Raw genomic sequence first — 20,760 nt, 5'->3', positions numbered from 1 at the left:
TCCACTTTCTCCACTTTCAGCAATAGTCCCATGAAACAGACAGAGTGACAACAGATAGTCACACTCATTCACCGTCTGACTCTGTCTCTTCACTTTTCCTCTCGCTCATACACACACACATACACATACACACACTCACAAACCTTGGCATTACTCAGCCTGTATTCCCCTTGCACAGCAAATGATCTGTGAAAATCATACAGAAATCCTGTGCCAGTTGTAGACAATCAGATGCATCCGTATAGTCACGAATTCAAAAATATACAAAGCTATGCACACATACTTATGTGTTTGCCAAATCACCCACACACATTAACACGTCAGAAATGAAACATGGGAGACAGATATCTTTGATAGCTTCCCAAAAGTAAAGGCCTGGTTGGTTGAGCTTTGGCGAGAACCAGCACTGCCACGCATCTTGATTCCTGCTGGGCCTTTTCTTCAAGTCTGCAGGTTGCCGTTTATAAATAGAGAGACTTACTGAGAAATGAAAGAGATGGAAATATAGGTGTGCACAAACGGGTATCACTGACATAATATGAATCGTGTTGGCGCATCAGAGGTGTTGATTTTTCTGTGTAAGACATATCAGTTTGAGTTGGAGTCTGTTATGTGCTGGAAGGTGGTGTATTAAGCCCATTCCATTTCTAAGCAAACGGTAGCTAATGTTGTACACTGTTGCTGCTGTAGAGGAGCAGAAGAGGAGCGCTGAAGTTAAGGATTTGTGCACAACTATACCCGAGTGCCCTACATAGAAGAGTAAAAGCTGTTGTCATGGTCACAGGCAAATGAGGCAGTCGTTATCTTATAAATGGATTTAGTTAACATTAACAAACAACTGGTCCCAATACAAAACAGATTCCAACACTAATTCTTGTTAAGCACAAGGATATGCATGAACTTTACATATATAAATATTCACTCTGATATTGTGTTGTTATCTGTGCTTCCAGAGCAAATTTTTTGAAAAGTCACAAAGCAAATGTAAATCATGTGTGTTTTCATTAAACTGGTTTGGAGCGAATAATTCTAGGCATCATTGTGTCACCAGCAGGTGGCGCTGGAGGCTACAGAGTTTACACATGGTTTTAAAAGCAGAACAAGTGGAGCATTCTGTTGTTGTTTTGCATCTAAAATGGCTGTAATGTCTTGGTCTTCACATCACTCTAGTACCCATTGAGCCGGACATGTTTTCATATTTTATTGTAACATCTTGGAAGATCCAACAAACAGGTCATCAGTCAGCTGACCAATCACACATTAAATGGTCATTACGTCATTTCTCTGTCTTTAATGCATATTTAGTCTTGTGTAGAAGAAAGACAAGACAGTATGATTTTTTTTTTTTTGCAAAATATGTGACCATTTTTTAAAAATATGTTTTTGCTGTATCCATCATCATGTTTCAATGCAATACATCTACTTCATAGTAAAATACTTTTTTTTTTTTTTTTTTTTTTTTTTTTTTACAAAATTACAATTTTCTTTAAAAATAAAATCAAGGAAGCTTCATTTTGTAATGTAGTAATCATTGTTTAGCTTCTTTTACATTGTTACAGTGTAAATAAAATAGATAAAATACATACTAAATAAATAAAATGAAAAGCGAAACATCAAAGATAAGAATTATTCACATGCTTCACTGTCTCATAGTGATATAATTTATCTGTGACCTTAAATATTTTTCCTAAAAGCATGTTGCACTATTTCACAACTCATAGATTTGTATTTTTTTTTCCTTAACTCTGTCAGTGATGAAAGTTATGGTTTCATGCATTTGCTGGTTTGTTTGAAGGCACAAAATCACCTGAACATGGTCAAATTGCTGGTATGTTCTAAGTGCCAGTGTGGTTCACAAATTTTCTTCAAAGCACAAAAATGATTTGATGCAATGATTGTAATGTTGCAAACAGTTTGATTTTTTTTCCATATCTGAGCCAGTGTGTGTTGGTGTGTGTCCTGATAAGTGCAGTTGATTATAGATGTGACACAGACATAGGATGACATGCCCCTTTCAACTGCACAATCGAAAATGAATCATATTTATTCACATAATATTTCTATGAAATGTCCCAAACCAAAATTACACTTGATACAAGACAACCCTACTTCTTGCTCTGCTCACATTTGATGACGTCTGTGGACAAAGTAGCTTTATTACCACTTCACCTCTTTCTTTTACACATGATAGATGACAGCAGGTGGGATCCAATGACACAGGGAGAAAAGTGGGGGAAAATAGCAGAAAAGATAAAGGAGGTCAGTGGGAAGTAAAGAGATAAAATGCAGAGGAAAACGGTACCCTGGTCTCGGCTAAAATAGTCTCCATGATGTTTGAAGTCCGCAACATTCCAATTAGACTGCAAAGAATCAGAATTACACACACTCACTCACACACACACACAACAACGCTACCCTGTAGGAGATAGAGGTAAGGAGTGGATGGAGAGGGAGGGATGGTGATGAGGAGTGGATGTGGCAGTGACTTTTGGAGAAATGGCAGAAACCAGTAGAGAGTAGCCTCCATGCTTGTGACAGCAGCTGAAATCCTATCCACAGGAGGAAAGGGAGCTGACAGTCCCAGGAAGAAAATGCACCAGGAAATGAAGCAAAAGGGGAAAAGAGATCAAAAATGATGGAAAAAATATATAAAACTAGTATGAGTGTGGTGAGTGAGGAAAATAGCAAAACACACAAATTGTTTGGACATTTGTGCTTGTTAGAAGCTCTGATCCAAGTAGGCAACTGTTTGGACACTTTTGGTCAGTGTGTGTGTATGTGTGTGTGTGTGCAAATCAGTAAACAGCATTTGTTTATTCATTCATTCTTGTTTGCCCTTATTTACAGTTGTGTCCCAGTTACTAAATCGTACTGCTGCCACACATAATAATGACAGTGTTTTGCATAAAATAGGAAACAGCACCATGAAAACTAAAGGTTATTTGGCCTATGTACAGTATTACGCTTTCATTAAGATGTTTTTTTTTTTGCTTCCAATCATCTCCCTCAGCAGGAATCCTTTAGTCACCTTGTTTGTTTATTTAGTGTATTCTCTCTTGTTTTGGCAGATCTTGACACACCAGTGCTGACGGTGCACCAGACCATCAGCGATGTGCGGGGCAGCTACTACCAGGAGAAGACGGTGTTTCTGCGCTGCACCGTCAACTCCAACCCTCCTGCGCGATTCATCTGGAAACGCGGCAACACGCTCATCGAACAGAGCAAGGATAATGGAGTGGACATCTACGAGCCGCTTTACACTCAGGTACACATGAGCACATCCACAGCACAGACACACTGCCAGGTGCAGTCACACACCACTGTCTGTAATGAACTGAATGCTCCTCTCTTCATGAATTGCCGTTAACTGAACAGCAGCCTGTTTGCTTCGAAGTTTCGCTCCCATCTTTCGAAATGTGAAAATCTTTCATTCCTTATTTCCAGTATTTCTTTTATTAGTTGGTATTCACTTTTAAGACCGTTAATGCGCTTCGGTTGTGATTCTTGCACTCCAGGAAACAGAGATTAAAGTATCTCCTTTTCCACTGAGAAGAAATTGAATCAGTGCATCAAAATGAAAGATGAATTCCTCAGATACATACTGTAAAAACACCTACTCACATGCAAAACCTATAATTTACAAGAAAGACTGCAGACCATCACTTTGGCCTTGTTCAGACTGTGCATTAACATCCATCCTGAGATACGGAACACAAGAGTCCAGCTGTAAGTGCAGCTGTTCACACCTGGTGTTAGAAAGCATTGCCAGATGTGTCTTGAGTGATCACTTCTGATTAGATCTGAAATTTCTGCTTGATATACAAACAAAGAAGCTCATCTATAACCTGAAACAGAGCACATGTTCATTTCAAGTTGAACAGACTGACTTCCTAATGACTTTGTGTACATTTAATGCTCTGTGCTACTTGAAGGCGCAGTGTTTTCTGCATCATTCTGTTCCTTTTTACTGGTTCCTTTCTCTAAACGTGCTTAACCCATAAAGACCCAGTGCTTCTTTTATGGCAGTTCCCAAATGAATTTTTCTCTATATGTAACCTTTCATACGTGATTGTTCACCATTTATTATAATGTTATCCTCTGTATTTTGCATTTTTTTCCCCAATGAAAATCATGTATATTCCTATATTTAATTTACTGATCACGTACATTTTCACTAAAGCTCAGATTCAAGTTTAGGGTTATTATATGAGAAACAGGGAAAACTGAAGAAAAAGTGACTTTTTTTTTGCAAAGATTTCAATAACTTAACATAAACCAAGTATCCCCAGTCATTTATCAAACTTCATGGGTGCTACTGGTGAATCAGTGTTGTAGAAGATGACGGTGTTTCCACAGTAACCATGGGGCCTCTGAATGTCCAAATGGGTCCTATCTGATGACCATAAAAAGATGATAAACTGCATTTTACACCAGTTATTTACATGTATTGATAGGATTAGTGGATCACCAGATATTAAATGTTTTAGATCAGTAGCTGATTTTGTTCGATGGTGGATGTTTTGGTCTTTATGGGTTAAAGCAAATATATGAATTTCTATTGGATTACCTAAACTGAGGATAGTCTTATGTTCTCATGAAGAAAAAAAAGTGGTAAGAGTTCAGGCAGCACTGCATATATGAAAAACATACGTCTTTGTCAACTTTTGTTAAATTTCAGACACCTTCAACCTTCCTCTTGTGTTAGTTTTCTGTTACCATCTCTTATGTTAACGAGTCAGTTTTGACTCATGTTTTAAATCAGCTGTAAAATAGACTAAAAACAATTATCTATCATAGAATTTGTTTCTCATCTCTTGGTTACCTTGTTAAGCTTCCTTATACATGACAATATTGGTTTTAATATTTATGGTGTGAGCCTGTGGGCCTTTTTTTTTTTTGGTCAGTATACCCCTCGATGTGTACTCTGCAAGTCACCAACTCTATACTGAAGTGACCTCACATGTGTGGACATGCCAGTCTTTGCTTGTTTTGTTTTTGTGCAGGTATACTGGATAACAAGGCAAAACGAGAATCCCCAAAAGCTCATATGATTGTTAGAGGAGCTGACTGTCAGTGTGTCGGCTGACAGTGCACTTGATTTCAGTTTTGGCTCTATTGCTTTATAATCTTATTTCTATAACTGGGTTGAAACCGACCCTAATAACACAAAGGTCATAATTTCAACCGGAGCATTTCATAATTTAGTGAAAAAAATGTTTATGTATTATATTGTTGAAATAGAAGTTCCTGACCAAGTTAACAAGCCTTGATGCAATACAAAAATTTTATGTGGTTCATTTATGCATTTAAAACTTAAAATGAGTCGGTGCCGACCCTAACACAAGAGGAAGGTTAAAAGACTTAAATACACAGCCTGGTCAAAAATGTACGGTGGCCCAGAGGTGCAACAGGCCAAAAAATTATCCACTAGACGAAAAAAATTATCTACTACAAGAAAAAAAAAGAGAACAGCCTAAAAAAATTATCCACTAGATGAAAAAAATTATCTACTTCAAGAAAAAAAGAGAACAGCCTAAAAAAATTATCCACGAGATGAAAAAAATTATCTACTACAAGAAAAAAAAAAGAGAACAGCCTAAAAAAAATTATCCACGAGATGAAAAAAATTATCTACTACAAGAAAAAAAAAAAGAGAAAAACAGCCCAAAAAAAATTATCCACTATAAGGAAAAAAAAAGGTGGATGATGTTTTTTTTTTCTTATAGTGGATATTTTTTTGGGCTAGTAGATAATTTTTTTTTACCTGTTCTCTTTTTTTTTCTTTTAGTGGATAATTTTTTTGACTGGTCTCTTTTCTTTCTTATAGGGGATTTTTTTTTTTCATCTAGTGGATAAATTTTTTTTGGGCTGTTCTCTTTTTTTTCTTATAGTGGATAATTTTTTTAGGCTGTTCTCTTTTTTTCTTGAAGTAGATAATTTTTTTCATCTAGTGGATAATTTTTTTAGGCTGTTCTCTTTTTTTTTTCTTGTAGTAGATAATTTTTTTCGTCTAGTGGATAATTTTTTGGCCTGTTGCACCTCTGGGCCACCGTAAAAATGTCCCCTGTATTTAACAGAAAAAATAGTTTACATCTTTCCATTGGATAATTATTGCAGTGATGAGTGTGTTTCAGCAGCAACAAGTCATTTAACTCCAGCTCATGCAGTGAGTAGCTTCTCATTTATTAAACAAGCATTAGTTTTGAGATCATAAAGATTGGACTGTGTTTCAATGGAAAATGTCATGTGATCTGATGAGTCTGGAATGACCCTGATCCAGAGAGATGGGTGCATCAGTGTGAGACGTGATTACCCATCATGCCTAGCGCCTACTATACAAGCCTATGGATACTATGGATACAGTGTTATGATGTGAGATCGACAAAAATGACAAAAATAAATGACATTGACTAATCTTATCATATCAGTGCCATAGTAAACGTGTGCTGTGATCGAAGCTAAAGACAAATGAAATATTCAAGTAAAGGACCTATTTTTTGGCCTGAGTATGATGCTGTCTGTGCAATAGACAGAACATGTCATCTGAGTAGGCAGTCTGTCAGTGCGTCCACATGGCTGCTGAGACAAATAGAGAATGTGACATGTGTCCCAGACCACCTCCAAATGCGTCTTGAGTTATCATGTAAGAATGTGTCTTGAGTGTGATCCGTCCTTGCATTCCCACTCTCCCACATGCGATCAGATTTACCAGTGTGGATGTTGATACAAAGTGTGAACAGGGCCTTCGTAGGTTTGTGGGTTCGTCCTTCTCTACCAGGCACACTAGAAGTTGAACAAATAACCAGATAAACACTCCCTGAGCCTGTTCTCCTCGTCTTTGCACACAGTTGTTGCTACTCTTTTTCTCCACTTATCAAAGTATCAGTCAGCTACAAAGCAGAGCCTCTTGGGTTCAATTAGCCAGACTGCAGAGCTCTTCCCAAGGCTGCCTAAGACACTGTTAGCAGCTACTTTAACAGACAGACAGTTACACCACGTCTTGATCCAAGACATCACCATCACCACTGATGGTATAAGTGATATATGATTGCTTTTGTTTTTCCAGGAGATTGTGTCTCTAAGTGAGAGGCACAGTAGTGAGAGAATAGATATAGTTTGATAAATAGACAGGATTACTGGCTTTAGATTTTATTATTACAATAACAATCAGATCAGTTTCATTTCCTGATGTTCTTTGATAAAAAGCTATTTGAATTTTATCATCCATATTTTGTTATATGCAGATCTGAGATACTTCACATGATAAGCAGGGCATGTCTAATATAGATTATTTTCATTTGTTGGATGTGTCAGGAGTTCACTGTAGTGTCTTTTATTGTGACTCATCTAAAATGAAAGTGATGTTAAAGAAGATCACAGCTCAATTAAAATAATACTGAAGAAAATAAGTTACTGGCGTGAAATGTTTAATTTCAGGCAATATTAAAATGAGCTTTTATGTGAACTGCTTATTTTACCGTTGCCTCTTACTGACTTTGGTATTTTAATGTGTCATTGTCCCTGTGTGTCTGTGTGTGTGTGCTTTTTCTGTCCAATTTAGGGAGAAACTAAGGTGTTGAAGCTAAAAAACCTAAGACCCAAGGACTTTGCTGATTACACTTGCCAGGTGTCTGTTCGCAACGTGTGTAATATTGAAGATAAGTCAGTCACCTTCAGGCTCACAAATGCTACAAGTAAGTTTTTGATTATTTTTTGGTGAAAACACAGGATATAAACCAAACAGAAATGCTCATATGAGACATGCCTACAGGAATCTCATTGTGTCTGCTTTCGCCCTCCCTTTGTAAAAATATTTTCAATTTTTACTAGTGAAGGAAATTGCTTTCTCCTTTCATCCACTCATTTTCTCACTGTCGTTCTCTGTCTTTCTGACTTTCCGTTATTTCCATTTGTGTTTCCTCTGCCCTTTGACTCTCCTCTCAGATTTGCTCCCCCTTCTCTCTCTCACTGCCGTCTTCCTCTCAGCGCGCAATATTGTCTATCTGTCTTGTTTTTCTGTTGCTGAGAGCTCATCTCAGGGCCGTCAGCTGTAATTCAGTTGTCACACTCCCTGTTATCTCCAATTCACTCTACACTGCTCTGTCCATCTCTACGCCACCGCCTGGCAAGTCTGTTACTTATGAGAATGTTGTTGCCGTTGACAACCCTGTCAGGTTTGTTACGGTCACACTGATACACCACAATCCCAGTTTTAGAGCAGCATTTTTCAACGATATATTTTCTACTGCGTTAGCTCTTCTCTTTCTCACTTTTTAATTGCTTTATTCTGTTTTAAATAACTGCTTTTAAATACCACAGCTAGCCTAATGTAATTCCTGCCAGTGGAATTAGTTTAGTCATATTGTGGGTTCTTGTTCTCTCTATGTAAGAAAGCTATTTGTCTGTAAAACTGTTGACGTACCCAAGCAACCGCATTTGTTTTTATAAATGCTCAACAGCCATTTGCTAGTAAGGCTGTTAAGTACTTCTTGTGTTAATTCTCTCTTCCTTACAGATGAGTGCCTGTATAAATATGCACTGAATGTGTGGAAACAGCTAAGGAGTAATGATTGCTTTAACTGAAGAGAGGTTGTAGCTTAAAGAAGTGGCCTTGTGACCAAAACAAAATGGGTGAGAAAAGAGAGTGATTAATGCTTCCTTAATGCCGATATGCCCTTCAGCGAGGCAATAAACCTCACCTAGTTAGAGGACACTAATGTGCAGGGCTGAGTTGGAAATGATAGTCATTTGGTGAGTGTGATGCTAAATAGGATAATTTGGAGGGTAAAGACGTGTTTTAAAAAAGCCATTAGCCTTATCAAAAATATTCATGTTATTCATTAAGTAATGGAGTTTTTCATTAATTGCTGGAATGGCCAAAGAGTTTGCAGTGTACAAAAACACACACCAAAACTAACAGAAAATATTGCTGTGCTACTTGTAATTAAAAGCACCTCAGCATGATCTTGTTCCAACATACACTAGTGAAACAAGAAAGTTTCCTTTTGTGCAAAGTTTTTATGATGCCCCCGAGTTTTCGTGACATTTTATTATTGCTTTTTATGTCAAATGAACTGAATAGGAGGTTATTAATTGAGCATTAGGCCTTCAGTTAAGAGATAAAGTTTACCAGGAGTATTCTAAAGTCAGCTGAAGTGTATGAATGATGAAAATAAATAAATAAATAAATAAAATCAATCTAGGAGTAAACTCTGTGATATAGTGACCAGGAAAGGAAAGGCATTTATTTGAAAGATTGGGTGGAAAAAGGAAAAGGCTGGAGACAGTCTGAGAAAGGGAAATAAAAAGGTGAATATTTTGTAGCTACAGATATGTCACGCATAGAGATGATAAACAATGGATTAAGGAAAAATGCTGTGAATAGAAAGGAAACAAAGAGAAGAAGCACCTCTTAATACTCTGCCTGAAGAACTGTCATAATTCTTTCAATCTTTTTCAGTCCTTTTTGAATAGTATTATATTGTAGAAATCAAGAAGTCAGTTGCAGTACTCTCCAAAATGTGATTCAGACGATTTTAGCTCGATGCTCCTTCAATCAATGACTTACCATAACTTTGCATAATTTTTAATCTTTAATAATTATCACCTTCACAAGTGTCAGACTTGTGAGATAGAAGGAAAATGGATGCTCTTCATGCTCCTCTTGTGTTTCTCCATTCCTTCTGAGTTCTCCTCTGGTTGGATTCACACACAGATAAACAGCATCCACAACAATAAGGGTCTGCCTGGTGTTGGCATAAGAGCTCAGAGTCGTGCCAGAACCGCCAATCTGTCTGGACCTCACAGCCTCGCACAGTCAACAAAAACACACTGCCTAGCCTGACTGTGTGAAGGCGAGAGAATGATCAAGAAAGAAAGAAAATAGAAAGGAAGGAAATGTGTGAAAGTGTTTGTGTTGGAGATATCCCCGCTAACCTTCCTGCTCCTCAGAGCTCTGGTACCTGATGAGATAAACTCAGCACCGGAGATGAGGTTAGAGAGAACAGCAAAAGATTGGGGTTTTTTTGTTTGTTTTCTTTACCTTTCTAGTCTTTACCTTTTAGTTTAGTTTAGGTTTTTTTTTTTTGCTGTTTCCCCCAGTTTAAACACCCGTCTTAAAAGTAATTCCCTAAATTACCAACTCAAAGCATTGCCAAAGCTATACACCTGTTCCACTAAATGTCATAATTGTTTCACATAAATAAATTTAGGAAAGTTTCTGAAAAGTTCTGCTTTCTTCCATGCTAACTCTGCTCAAAAAATTGTTAATGTCAGAGTTATTTATTGAAATGTTTCAGCCACAACACACTAAAATGAAAGTTATAATGTAAAGTTGGTTGTACAAATTCATGCTGCTTCACAATGAAAATAAAAATTTCAGACAAATGTAAACATAGCTGAAGTAATGATTGAGTTGCTGTGCTCAGAGGATCAGAATATCATTTAATTCAGTCAAATAGCAGAAGATGACGTCCTGAAATGTTACAATTGGAGACAAGGGAAATAAGGACATAGAGGTAGGGATAGAGATTTTAAGAGAGAGAAACAAACACAGTGATTCTGCTCTGTTTTTATCCTCTATACAATATTTATCTAATGAGTAAATGTGTTATTTCCCATCGGAACACCCTTTTGTCCTTGTAGCACCAGTAACTGCTTAGATTCATCTGACTAGGTCATGCCATCACTGCCGATTCACAACGCTGGGACAAGGGGATTGATTGATTTTTATATCATAATCCCTGCCTGGGATTTGAGTATAGGGCTTTTGCCGTACAGTAACTGACGACAGCCGCCAAATCCTTCTCCTTTCATAAAAAGAACATGAGGGGCCAACGCTCCAGGGCTTGTCCTGTTATTTAAAGTGCTGATGTCCAGAGGTGGAGCAAGACCAGGATGCAGGAGGGTTGTGCAGAACATTAGATTGATGGACCGTGGCTTAAATCTGACTGTGGATTTTCTGTCATATTGTTTGCTTATAACAAGCAGAAAAATGTGCATACTATAACCTCTGCAGGCAGGATATTCATTTATTCAACCTTACAGCAATGAGCCATAGATAAAAATGTAATTGGGTGCTTCTATAAAACCAGTCCCTAAAAACAGGACATGGGGGTTAAAAATTCACACCAGATGTAGACTAATATTATGAAGCAAGTTTGGAAGCACTTTGGGTCTATTTTAAAAATAAATACTTACTGAGATAAAAGAGAAACTATTTTTCAGATAAAACACATTTTTATATTGTTTGACATTATATTTCATACAAAAATATGCATGTAACATGGTGAAAAGGACACAGAAATTACGCGCTACTATTTTTTCAATATCTCTTTATTGTCTCACAGGTGCATTTTAGGAATTGAACTGATTATGCAAGGCAGAGTGTTTCACAACAATGGCCACTATTGCAAAATTATTCACATATATATGCCTTTAACTGTGCAGGTTCTGCATGTATTTTGATTGATTTGATTGGTTTTCCCCTGTAAGTCGCTTTGGAAAAAAGCGTCTGCTAAGTGCATAAATGTAAATGTAAATATAATGTAATGCAAGTGGACACGATGGGTTACATACAAAACCTGGAATGAGACTGAGATTCATGAAAAACCCACATGTCTGGATTAGAAAAAAAATCACTAGGATCGAAACATTTAACACAGTGTTTTTATTTATAGCGGTGTATAAGACCATTTCATGTGGTCCGGGTAAAATGCACTGACACCTAGGTAGCTTTTCATGTCCCAGTTTTGGTCTTATTTTTGGCCCCAAGATTTTATTAAAAATTCATTAATTTTGGGATGGCTCAGAGCAAGAGTATATATATTTTTTGCATTTATCTGAGGTCATCATTAGGTACATCCTGGGGGGAAATATGTCTAAATTTCTCTTTTATTATTGGGTCTAAAAAGCTGGAAAAGTGCCAGGTACCAAAATGTACCCAGTTTCATAGAAGCACCCAATTATAAATGTAAATGCTGTCTTTTTGTTCGTCCTCACATGTAGAAACATTTGCTCCCCTATGAAGGACTTTTTCACCCTTTCAATAGTTTAAATGCCTCTACTGTAAAGATGGCCTCGCTATTAAAGAAACAATCATGACACCAGTTATACTAAAATAGTTCTATTTGAGTGTAAAGCATATTTCACAAGTGAAATTATTATTAAAACTCATATGTTTGCAGTATTCCTCCCATCAGGGACTAAATAAACCTGTATGCGCTGTATAATCACAGTAAATAAAAGAAAACCGGTCCCTCCACATAAACAGCAGAAAAATATCCAAAACTGGCTTTACATAACAATCACAATGCAAGCAAGTATGAGATTAAAGACACAATGTACAAATGTATTCATCGCTGAGACTTTCTGACAGCTCCTTTGCCTTTGATAGACTTGGTAACTTGTTTATTATGCTGCTACGTGTGTCAATGTAATTCGAGAATCAAAACACTTTTATTTTTTCTTAAGACATAAACAGGATAATGTGCTAAAAGGAGAAATTAAGCAAAAGGTACATTTTATTTTTTGGATGGTACTGCTGATATTTTGGACAAAATACACAAATAAAGTCATGCAAAAGGATTTAACACTTGAGCAGAAAGAGACAATAAATCTGAACGTTGTGGTAGATGATTCAGTCCTTTATTGATTACTGTAATTCTTACTACAGTATACCTTCATGACAACCGAACAACTGTATAATATATATGATTAGATCAATATGAGGGCAAATTCTGTTGGGTATAAATTCCCCTTGAAAAGTTGAGGATCAATGGGCAATCTGCAATAACCGATATGGCTGTAAAAGCTCTTTGGTAGGACATCATAGGCATCTGTGCAGTCAGTTTTATGTAAGGCTATAATCCATGTGTGTGAAGGGGTTTGTAGAAGAGAGGAAATCAGATAAAAAAATAAAATACAGGGAAAAAACAGACTGGAAAACTAACAATTATAGAATAGAATAGAATACAATACAATACAATACAATAGAAATTGTTGATGCTCGCAGCAGTAGAGAATTGAAAACCAGAATGAAAAATACACTATACGTGCAAATATGCATAAAAAAATACAGAATTAGGAAAGATAAATTTAAAAACACTCTTTTAAATAGAAAAAACCTACTTGTGAAATGTAGTGCAATTAAATATAAATAAAGCTAAAATTATAGATAAAACAAAATAAAGCCCAAGGACTTTTAACCCTTAAAGCAGTGTATGACTTTTATCATAAATGTTTCTTCAAATTTGTAAAACCCAAGCAGTCCTTTAGTAGCGGACACAGTTTTATTGCTTGTTGTCTCCATATTTGGCTGTGTGGAGCTCCCATTCCCACAATGCACTTCATGACAAAATTTCTGAAAAGGCCCGAGTGACACATTGGTTTGTTATGTAAACAAATAGACTGGTTGTAATGGAGTCATCTTCGAAGGTGTTCACCGTTAGGAAAGTGATTTAGGTGTTTAAGCACGGAAAGACTAATAGAATACTGATATTTAGGCTATCACTGGGGTTTGACAAATTTGAAGAAAAATTTGTGATGAAAGTCACACGCTGCTTTAAAGACCTAGAACTATTTTTTGTGCCCACTTCCAATTAAGTTTTCTTTCTTTCTTTCATGATATATCACTTATTTATCATTTATTACAGTATTATCCTCTACATTTAGCATTTAAAAGAAAATCCCATATTTAATTCACTGATCATGTAGATGTGCATAAAAGCTCGGAAGAAATTCAAAGGTTATTATATCAGAACTGACAAAACTATAGCAAAAGTGACTTTTCCAGCAAAATGTTTCATTATCTAAATGTGAAACCAAAGTCTACAACCACTGTCATTTTTCCAGCTACAAGAGTTTTATGGTCAGTCAATGTTTCAGAAGACAATAGTGTTTCCAGATTCACTACAGAGCCTCTGAATGTCCAAAAAGGTTATATCTGATGTCGATGAAAAACAGAGAAACTGAATTTTATCTGAATTCTTTCAATGTATTGATAGGATTAGTGGTGGAAACATTATTAAACATTTTACATCAGTAGATGCTTTAGTCGCCATTGGCTGTTCAGGTCTGTAAGGGTTAAGGTGTATTATGATAAATAAACAGAAATTCAGTGTTTCTGTTTAAGGTAAAATACTAGTATATAACCAGCATGTGTATATCCTGACTTTATGGGTTTGGGTTGAAATCCTTCCACAGGAAATTTTGCACTAGAGTTCTTAAACTTGTCTGACTTCTGTCTCTTCTTTACGATCCTCAAATCCTGTCCAGTCAGGGGATCAGCATGGGGATATACAGCCACAGAGCTGACAAGAATCAATTTGCTTGTAAGGCTGCTTTGATCATTTCTGTGAAGTTATTGAAAGAGGCCTTTTCGACTCTCAGAACTTCATTTCTGTGTACTTTGCATTTGACTTCTCCCTGCTTAAAACATATTGCTCTAATTATCTGAGGAATGTTGAAAGCGTGTGCAGCCTCTTTTCTGTATGCTTCAGAATCAAAGTGTCGCCGACATTCACACCAATAAGCTGCACTACACAGGCATTAGGTACCATTGTCAGTCACAGTCAAGTCTCACTAGACTATATTGATTTTCCTATTATGGTTGAAATTGAAATTGGCAACATTCCTGTCTGCATTTCTGTCCTCTGATAATATTTTGCAACAGTTCTAAGTAGCCTGAAAAACTGCATATATTAACAAGTTTATTATGTTGAAATTACATCTGCACATACAGTATGCATGATACATATGTGTCCATTCAGGTACATCTAATACATATACAGAAATGATCAGACTATTCAGTGTTTGTCAAATGTAAAGTCAAATAATAGTAACACATAAACACACAAACATATAGTTTTACATCTTTGATATTTCTCCATTAAAGGCAATAACACCAGTAACCTTCTGTTCTCCAACTGAATCATTGCCTTCTCTTGCAACTTTTGAGCATCCACACCTTTTGGGGTAAACCCTACCTCCAACTTGTTTTGTGTTTCTCAGTAGGAATACACAAAAAATTCTGCATTGTTTTGAACTTTGTCAACTGGAAGATCCTGCACAGAAGGGGGATGTAGACAGTAGACAGTCACTGTACCTGGATTAGTACAGAATGTTAGCCACTAATTATCAGTAGGATATCTTGAGCTCATTTCCCCCAAAAACCCTTCCATCCTTTTGAGCATTAAAGTTATAATATGTAGCATTTTCACACTGAAATATAACAAAATAACAAGGCACATACCAAATAAATTTGTATATACAGTACATTATATACATTTATATACCGTTTCTTTGCACATGTCTGTGTAATGACAATAAAATCCATTGTATTCTAGAAAAGAAAGCAACGCAATACAAAAATCCAGATCTAGAAAATGAAAACTACAAAAAAATACATCTTTATTTTGTCTTTTGGGTTAATTATGTTTGAATTGTCATCTGACACATTAACAAAGTGAGTATGTTTTTGTTTATTTTTGCTCATCTTTGGATTTAGTTTTGTCATTATAATTGTCAATGTTTTGTCTTTCAATTTCTGGAACATTTGTCACACTCTGATCCTGAATAGGCATTAGAAAACAAAATTAACCGCTTAGTTTCTTTGCTCTCACTGCGGAAGAAAAGTCAGCTGCAGAAAGAATGATTTGATATTTATTGTGGTAATTCTTGTTAATACCTGAACATTTTTTATCACTATGATATTCCAAAGCAGTCCTCCAACCTATAAGTGAGATGAGTCCCAATGTTTTTGTCCATATAGTGTATCACGTTTCCCATAATTCCTATCAAATTCAGGGGAATCTATAATTTTATTCATAGGAATAGCCAGTTTCATTTGTCACCTGCCGCTGGTGTCAGATCATAAACATTAATGCTGCTTGCAAACATGTCGTTACAATGAAATGACATAATGTGAATATATTAGGGCTGTCAAATTTAACGCATTAACGCAGATTAATCCATCATCGTGATTAATCTGATTTAAAATTTTAATGCCGTTAACCCCTCTGCAGCACAGAACGACTATGAATGTCTCTGGCAACGCATTTGGGGCAGTTTGTTCAAGTAGAGTTAGCGTTGCGCGTGAACAAATGGGCAGTTGATCCGGTAGTGACAGGCAGCAGAACCAACCCATAAAGATGGAAGGGAAATATAAGTACAAAAAAACCCAAGATGGAACAGTTGTTTAAAGTTCTTTTGTTGAAACTGTTAATAAACATGTTAAGTGCATATATATCCCCTTCTTTCTTGAGTCTGTTTGCTCATGCAAAATGAAACACCATTAATATAGATTAAAAATGAATGATATTTAATCATGATTAATCAAAATTAATCCACAGCAACCCTGTGATTAATCTGATTACAAATTTTAATCTTTTGACAGCACTAGAATATACATCTCTAAGCATGATGGGAGTAAAGTTTGGAGACATTAGCTGTAAACATGATTTCTGTCATGAGTCATGTTGGATTTCATTGGTAACCCTGGTATGAAATAACTCCCATGAACCCACATGACTTCACTTGACTTCATTACATCTGTTATCAGTTATTTGACTGAGACACCCATAGCGCTACAAATTGAATACAATGCATTTAAAGTGTGAAAACTTAATGAGCATGGGTAAAAAAAGAAAAGGCTGTGCAGCAAAAACACAAGAAGAAAAAGAACCGAGAGGCAGGTATAGAGACAGAGGCGAGGGAAAGTAAAAAAGACAGATATTGAAGATATAGAGGTGACAAACTGACAGAGAGAAAAGGGACACAGGGAGTGTGAGTGTGGAAGAGAGAGGCATTTGTTACCTGGTTGTAAACCGCTGTGCTGCACATAAATCCCATTACTTTGGGAAGAGCGCTGGCTGATCCCACCGTTACCGTCACCCACGCATCCCCAGGAAATTGAAGCTATAATTTTCAAATCCTCAGTTCCTCCTCCTGTGCTCCACTTATACCGTTCCCTCTTATTTTTTTTTTTTTTTCAGCCCAGACCATCTCTGTACTCTACTTTTGCCCTTTCCTGTTCTTGGGATTACATGCTTACTTTGCTTAGTTCTTTTATTGGTCTATATCAGAGGGCAAATGACTGATGAACCCTATATAATGCAGGACTGGACTTTAAATAACCAGAGGTAATAGTAGAAGGTAAGTTTGTACACATGCCCTTGTAGATAAAGACAGTTTTAAGAACCTAAATGTCCATTTAAGATGGACTTTAATGATGCATGTGGACTGTTCAGATACCATTTTGACTGACTTGAAGCTGCTTGATTGTGATTCAACTTTTTTCACAATGATTTTATAGGTTTTACTTTGATTCCTGCAGGTCAGATTGATTCCTCACCTCATCAAATGATGTGAGGTTTATTATTCTTTTAAACCCTTTATTGCAATCACATGATCTATGCTGTTTACAGAACCTGAAAGGAGCAACCATTGAAGAAGTCATCAGATATAATTAATCTATGGACAAATGTATCAGATATCAGGTTTCAGGATTTTGCGTGGTGGTATGGTTTTGTAGCATCATTCCGAGTTAATAACAGGTTTCAGGTTTTTTAAATATACATTGTAAGCTAGTGTATTAAATGGAATCTTATGAGAGGATTATGCAGGACTCCCAATGTATCTGACCTTAGATTAAAATCAGTAATGGCAACACAATAATAATCCATCCCCAAGTATCCCTGCAGCTTCCAGAGAGGCTAGTTTAATACTTAGCTCCTCAGGCCCACAGGGTTTTACTTCCCTGGCATTCTGATTTGATACAATGGGAGTAGACAGTACTATTTATGTGCTGATTACAGTTGTTACACCAGTAACATTTCTTGTCAGCTCCAGAACCATCACCAGCCTCTGTAACTAGAGGTATCCCATTACATATTCCATGTGTGTATTTTTTATGCACATATTTAAAAGGCTACAAGCATGTCTCGTTGTGTGCAAAGCTTTGTGTATTAGAAACTTGCATCTGTAAACTACTCTGAGCCGCTGTGCACCTTTTTCATTATGGTGATTGCAATCTGTTAAAAAAGAGATTATATGAAAGGATGTACTGCATAAAGTCTATTAGAGGAATGAATTGCTTCCTGGACTGTGTTGCATCAGTCTCTCACTAAGGATTAACTCTCTCTGGGGTTGATAAAAGCTTCAATTCTGCTTCTCTTCATCCCCTAGAGCTGAAACCCAAAGTAATGTACCACAGACAATGTGCCTTTAAATGTGCAAAGAAGAATACATTCTCATGTTATGTTGTTTGAAAAACTTAACGTAAAATAGATCCAAACTTTACTTACACCCACAGGTCATATCAGGTCCTTATGTATGAATTCTGTCTTTGTTTAATAATTGTAGTCATTATTTATCATTTAAGAGGCAGTTGGAGGAAATTAAAGCATTATGAAGGCCTTATTGTTTTTTTTTCCAATTTTTTTTTTTTCAAACACCATGGGAGATAACAATGACTGACTGAAATGTTTACAGGTTACATTAGGCTCACCTGGTTTTGGCTCTAAGGTTGGATTAACTTACAGGAATCTAAACCTATTACAGGGTGTAAGCCTCTTTCCTTTTTCTTTATCCACTGAATTGGAATGAATTCACATTGGCAAATAAAACAAGTGTTTACAACTGTAGCTGCAGATCTTTCTTGTATGTGCACAAATGTGTGTGTGTGTGTGTGTGTGTGTGTGTGTGTGTGTGTGTGTGTGTGTGTGTATGGGTGCATCTGCCTTTTTTGTGCCAGTAAGGAGATAAATCAGACAAATGGAAAAATAGTTGAACCTTTTATTGTCATTATTGTTTGATCAATTTACAAAATGACTCTAGAAACGGTCTGTTATCACCTTGTGTTTAACAGGGAATAAGTGTAATGACAGTAAAGCTAATAGAGGACATTTTAAACAGAATTCATTATTCTTCTCTGTTTTTTTTTTTTTTTCTTCTTTTTTTTTGCTATAACCTGCCAAAATACTTACAACTATTATGCACAAATTGGCACCAGGGAGTTCCTCAGTAACCACAGATTAGCAACTTGTGGCCGGTGGAGTAGCTTCAAAAGAGAAACTGGGGCTGAGCTTCTTCGCCCCGGGGTGTTTTTACTGTAGTCGATGAGGGTGGGGGCAACCTTTCTATTTCATTTCACCTAACGGATTTCTGTAGTCACCCAGGGGATTGAAACAGGTGACATTTTGGTCACAAGCTCATTTCTCTCAAAGTTACCCTCCTGTCACCCCATTTACTCCCTTTGGCAAGATATGCAAAAACCTATTACGAGATGTTGCAGATAGGATTTCCATCTACGTGATCTGGAGGATTTTCAATGCTTTATATAGACTTTAAACTAATAATATATAAATAACAGGACTTTATCAAAGATTACACTGTAGGGAAGCCGTATTTAATGCTTAAAACACACTGAGACGTTGATCACTTGCTTCACAAGTACGGATTCTAACAGCGCATTCATTCAAATTTAATTATAGAGAATAATTTGGTAGTATTACATAAATGACAGAGGGACACTTGCCACAAATTGTTTTATTTTATTGTAGGTTGCAAGATGTTTGCTTGGATCATTTTTTTTTTTAACACTTTCTTTTTATTGTTTCTTTTTTAAGAACATGTAGCAGATATGGACATATAGAAGGAAGACAAAAAGAAAAATAAAGAAATGATTATGATTTTTTTTTTTTTTTTTAGCCTTACATAATGCCATGTTTTTAGAAGTTCCTGTAACATTCAATCAGTCAGTCAACCAATCAGTAAATCAATTGGAACTGTGTTTTTCTAGCACCTTGTAGACAGAATAGTGCAGTTCATAGGGGTTCACAGATGAAAAGCTGATAATAAGACAGAATGAACTGTAATAAAGCAAAATAAAATAGATAAAACCCTCATAAAATAGAATACAACATAAAAAAGAGCATGCAATCAACTTATAAATCAAACAAAACAGCACAGAAACAATAAAATCACAAGATAGAAAAATCATCAATAAAATATTTAATGTCTGTAAGCCATAAAGGAGAATAAAAACACCAAAGCACTATTCCAGTGGAGTTATTGCTCTGCCAAATGTGCAAATAGAGGTACTGTATGAGAGGGAAATGGTTGCTGTACTGAGGCCTGTAAGAAAAGAATCAGTCCAGTTACAAAGCAGGTCTTTTGTATGTGAGGATTCAGCAGGCCACTGTCTCAGCTCTACCTTCAAAGTAAACATACCTACAGAAAATGCAGTATATGTGCACAAGCTGGTTTCATTGTCACAGCGGGTCTGTTTATCTCTTTGCTTCCTAATAATCTGATCTGTTAGCCTGGTTTCTGTTTTATTTCCTTTGATTCAGTCCTGTCCTTTATCGTTTCCTTCCTTGTCGGTTTTACGTACCGTGCACTATTGCGCTGTGTTTCCACGGCTGTAGCCTTTTTGTATTTTGAAACTGTTTTGGTCCAATCGATCTCTGTCTGGAACAGAATTTTTTTCCCCTGTGCAGCTGCATTTTGGGTCATCGTGTACTCTTCCTGTTAGGTCAGTCACAAAATGGACTCACCGGCTTGGGAGAAGTATAGGCCAGATGAAAGAAACACAAGCATGGATTACCGGTGGTTTAATGGTTTGTTTATACCAGAGGTGACAAACATAAGGTCTGCCAAAGGCTGGAATCCAGTCCATAGGATGAATCTGTTAAATGCTAAAATTATACTGAATATAGTAACAATCAAGGGTGTTAAAATTATTTTAGTGTAGAGGGCACA

The 20,760-nt window shown here is 36.4% G+C and overlaps 1 protein-coding gene across 2 annotated transcripts in view; it reads left to right on the top strand.

Moving 5' to 3' along the window:
- The window catches only part of mdga1 (MAM domain containing glycosylphosphatidylinositol anchor 1), a 245,884-nt gene that overhangs the window by 148,890 nt on the left and 76,234 nt on the right, over nt 1–20,760 (top strand). For both annotated transcript variants that reach the window (XM_030123136.1, XM_030123127.1), the window contains exons 5-6: nt 3,069–3,265; nt 7,562–7,694. In XM_030123136.1, coding sequence (XP_029978996.1) covers nt 3,069–3,265; nt 7,562–7,694 — 330 coding nt within the window. The remainder of the gene's footprint in view (nt 1–3,068; nt 3,266–7,561; nt 7,695–20,760) is intronic.

This window comes from Sphaeramia orbicularis, chromosome 3, assembly GCF_902148855.1.
Source record: "Sphaeramia orbicularis chromosome 3, fSphaOr1.1, whole genome shotgun sequence".
Lineage (NCBI taxonomy): Eukaryota > Metazoa > Chordata > Actinopteri > Kurtiformes > Apogonidae > Sphaeramia > Sphaeramia orbicularis.
This window is presented reverse-complemented; position numbering and strand designations above follow the sequence as displayed.